This window comes from Malurus melanocephalus, unplaced genomic scaffold (assembly GCF_030028575.1).
Source record: "Malurus melanocephalus ecotype Western Australia unplaced genomic scaffold, MMel_1.1 scaffold_10179, whole genome shotgun sequence".
NCBI classification, from domain to species: domain Eukaryota; kingdom Metazoa; phylum Chordata; class Aves; order Passeriformes; family Maluridae; genus Malurus; species Malurus melanocephalus.
In genome coordinates, this window is record NW_026633409.1 from 1 (window position 1) to 1,004 (window position 1,004).

A 1,004-nucleotide genomic window follows, 5' to 3' on the forward strand; every position below is an offset into this window, starting at 1 on the left:
TGGGAATGTGGGTCACCAGGGCTCTTCCCAAACTGGGTTCTGTGATGGAGGATGAAGTTGGAGCAGCGGATGAAGCATTTCCTGCAGTCAGGGCACTCACAGGGATTCCCTTAGTGGTGCCGGCATTGGTGTTGGATCAAGTGAGAGCTACAGTAGAAGCTCTTCCCACACTCGGGACACTCGTAGGGCCTCTCCCCAGTGTGGATGCRCTGGTGGATGATGAGGGTGAAGTTTCGCTTGAAGCCCTTCCCACAGTCAGGGCAGCGGAAGGGCCTCTCATCTGTGTGAATCCGCTGGTGTGTGAGGAGATTGGAGCTCTGTGAAAACCTCTTCCCACAGTCAGAACATTCGTAGGGCCTCTCCCCAGTGTGGATGCGCTGGTGGTGGATCAGTTGAGAGCTGCAGCTGAAGCCCTTCCCACATTCCCCACACTCGTAGGGCCATTCCCCAGTGTGGATCAGCCGGTGATAGATCAGGAGGGTGCTTTTACTGAAGCTCTTCCCACACTCCAAGCACTTGTAGGGCTTCTCCCCAGCATGAAGCTGCTCATGGACGCCCAGCTCCAAGCCCTGGCTGAACCTCTGAGTGCCTTCCTGGCACAGGGAGGGCCTTTCCCTCTCAGAGTACCCTGGGCGGTGTTTGCAGCCCCTCTTTACACAAGATCTCCGTGACTTTTCCTCCCCACTGGATTCCTGTGCTGTGCAACTGCTCAAAATGGCCTCTTCCATGATGTTCTGCTGGGGGGATTTGTCCTCCTTGGTCTCCATCCTCAGCTCATTGCCTGGGGTAGGAAGGACATGGAGAGGATGGGATTTGCTTCCATGCCAGAGGGAAGGGGAAGCAGATCCCCCCCAGTCCATCACTGGCAGGTTGGCGGCGGCAGTGGGGTTGTCCTGCAGCCAGGAGTGATGGAGGAGAGGGAAAAGGAGTGATGACTTCTTCCTCACCTGCCTGGGTGTCCTGGGACGTCTTCCTCTTCTTCGCAGCCCTCTCCTCCATCCAGC

At 57.0% G+C, this 1,004-nt stretch overlaps 1 protein-coding gene across 1 annotated transcript; it reads right to left on the reverse strand.

Moving 5' to 3' along the window:
- Positions 1-6: 6 nt before the first annotated feature.
- LOC130588693 (zinc finger protein 397-like) lies at positions 7-999 on the reverse strand (the record flags this gene model as incomplete). The annotated part of the gene is made up of 2 exons (XM_057389585.1): positions 7-781; positions 948-999. Coding segments are annotated over 2 exons (723 nt in total), but the record flags the coding sequence as incomplete, so codon positions are not given.
- Positions 1,000-1,004: the final 5 nt, after the last annotated feature.